The 2,645-nt window shown below is 40.1% G+C and overlaps 1 protein-coding gene across 1 annotated transcript; it reads right to left on the reverse strand.

Annotated features, from left to right (window-relative positions):
• Window positions 1–319: 319 nt before the first annotated feature.
• LOC111035855 lies at window positions 320–2,319 on the reverse strand (the record flags this gene model as incomplete). Its single annotated transcript, XM_022317648.1, has 6 exons — window positions 2,050–2,319; window positions 1,681–1,929; window positions 1,505–1,587; window positions 1,209–1,453; window positions 789–1,131; window positions 320–587 (listed from the first exon to the last, which is right to left on the reverse strand). Coding segments are annotated over exons 1-6 (1,458 nt in total), but the record flags the coding sequence as incomplete, so codon positions are not given.
• Window positions 2,320–2,645: the final 326 nt, after the last annotated feature.

Genomic DNA, 2,645 nt, shown 5'->3' on the forward strand with positions numbered 1-2,645 from the left:
ACAAACACACAAACATAACCCTTTGTCGGTGATACACTTCGCAAACCACTTCAAATGTTGAATGGTCCACAGTAGTCCACTCCCACTTTTGAAAGCGGCCGTTCGATAGTCACACGTTCTCATGGAAGAGGTGCCATGAACGGTGGGATGAATTTGGGCCTGGAACGGAAACATTGTATACACCGGGATACTGTTTGTTTTGCTATACTTCTCCCTCGGATTGGCCAAAATTCATTGTTCATATGTGCCAAAAATGACTGTGGTCCTATGTGCAATAGCTTGCAATGATCGTAGTCAAATAATAACTAAGTAATTTTACCTTTGAAAGGTTAGAACCTACAATTGGAAATTTTTTTGAATCCGCAATGGAGGCATTGGTGAGACGACCACCCACACGAATCAGACCAAGTGTATCAATGAAAGGGTTCAGTTGCTTGAGGCAGCTATGACGTGGGACTAATTTACTGACTTTAAGAGCAGCAATTTCATCAGGGAAGGCTTCAGCTTGAGTTTTCAACAACCCAAAATGCTTTGCCCATTGAAGTATTTCACTACGAATGAAACCAACTATGTTTTGTTTTCGTCGCCTGGAAACAGGAAAACAATTGACAGTGAATCGCTGTACTAATACTGTTATTCTCAACAGTTTCATCCAATTTGAATAGGTATTTGATATCCAAGCTGGATATGGTTGCACGGTAGTTAATATTAATTTTACTGGCCTAAGCTCAGGGAGTTCTGATGGTAAAGTTGGAACGCTGGGTCACACGGTACGTTCATTACTTAACCAAGTTGGTCCAATCCACCATAGTTGCGATGAGGAAATTGAGCCAGCATCTAGACCTCTTGTTATGAGGTCAGCGGGGTTATGATTTGTAGGCACATGAAACCATTGGTTGGACGTGGTTAAGTCGAGGATACGAGCCAATCTGTTTGAGACATAAACTTGAAACAGATTCTGGCTTCGAATCCAAGAAATAACAATAGTGGAATCCGTCCAAAGGTAGACGTCTGAGGGTGCTATGATAATATTTAATAACTTCAATTCAGCTTCAACCTCAGATATCAGCTCTGCTACAAGTAAGGCTCCACACAGCTCTAGCCGAGGGATTGTTGAATGTTGAATTGGAGCTACCCTAGATTTTGAGGTTAACAGATTTACACCAACAACGCCTGCAGTAGTGGTAAACGCAGATAAACGCATTTACTGAACGCCTCTTGTGAAGCATCGCAGAAGCCATGAAGTTCTAACTTAATATAATCTCCAGAAATCACTCTTCTTGGAATTTTTAATTGAGTAAGTAATTGCAAGCTGGAGTAAAATTTAATCCAACGAACTTGCAAATCATTGGGAATTGCATCATCCCAACATAATTTAAAAGTCCATAGTTGTTGTAGGAGTATCTTGCCTTTTATGAGTACAGGGGTGATTAAACCAATAGGGTCATAAACGCTGTTTATGTCTGATAACAAACTGCGTTATGTCATGCATGTTGGCGCAGACCAGTCTTTAACAGCAAAATGAAATGTGTCTGTGGTTGGTTGCCAAAGTAACCCAAGGGTGCTTATCATATCTTCCTCATTCAACTAAACAATGAAATTTGTATCGTCGGTGGCATCAGGTATGCGATTAATGAGCGAACGAGAACTGGAACACCATTTTTTTAAAGGGAAGCCAACCTGATTTAAGATTAATTGTAAACGTTGATGTATTTCAAAACATTCATCCTCAGATCTTCCTCCACTTAATAAGTCATCAGCATAGAAATTCTGAGCAAGGATAAATTTAACTGAACTATCATGACTATCTGGAGAAATGTTATGAAGACAACGAGTGGCTAAGTATGAGGCTGATTTGGTACCATAAGTAACAGTGTTTAGTTTGTACTCTTGCAAGGCTTCATCAGGGCTGGTACGGAAGAATATACGCTACAGATTGCAGTCCTCTGATGAAACTAAAACTTGTCGGTACATTTTAGCTATATCCGCTTTGATGACTATGTTATAAATGCAAAAACGCCATAAAATTTTTATTAAATCTGGCTGCACCTTTGGTCCTCGAAGAAGGATGTCGTTCAGTGATAGACCGGATGAAGCAGCAGCAGACCCATCAAATACTACTAGAATCTTGGTTGTCGAGCTATCCATCTTAAACACAGCGTGATGTGGTAAATAATATGTCGGACCTCGGTAATCATGATCAGCTAATTCCATGTGCCCCAAGTCCCTATACTCATCCATGAATGCCTTGTAACTCCTTGCTAATGTAGCATTTTTGATTAGTTTCTTCTCTAAATTTAAAAATCTTCTTCTAGCCATTGAGCACGAGTCACCAAGATAACTAGGGGTCTTGCTTAAAGGGTAATTTGACTATGAACCTTCCAGAAGCATTTTGAGTATATGTTGAATTGAACATGTTTTCAGCCATGTTCTCTTCGATTCGTTTTGAATTGGCAACGGAGGTGCATAATGAGGGAGCGCTGCTACTGGATAGTGTAGTCAATGATGTGTTGTTGTGTGACAGAATTGGAAGCTTCCCAGCAATCATCCATCCAAAATCAGTTTGGTATAACGCTGAATGCTTTGATAAAGGCCATTTTCCGGGACCAAGTATGCCAAAAAATATATCGGCTCCCAACAGAATA

Source organism: Myzus persicae, unplaced genomic scaffold, assembly GCF_001856785.1.
Source record: "Myzus persicae strain clone G006 unplaced genomic scaffold, MPER_G0061.0, whole genome shotgun sequence".
In the NCBI taxonomy this organism is placed as follows: domain Eukaryota; kingdom Metazoa; phylum Arthropoda; class Insecta; order Hemiptera; family Aphididae; genus Myzus; species Myzus persicae.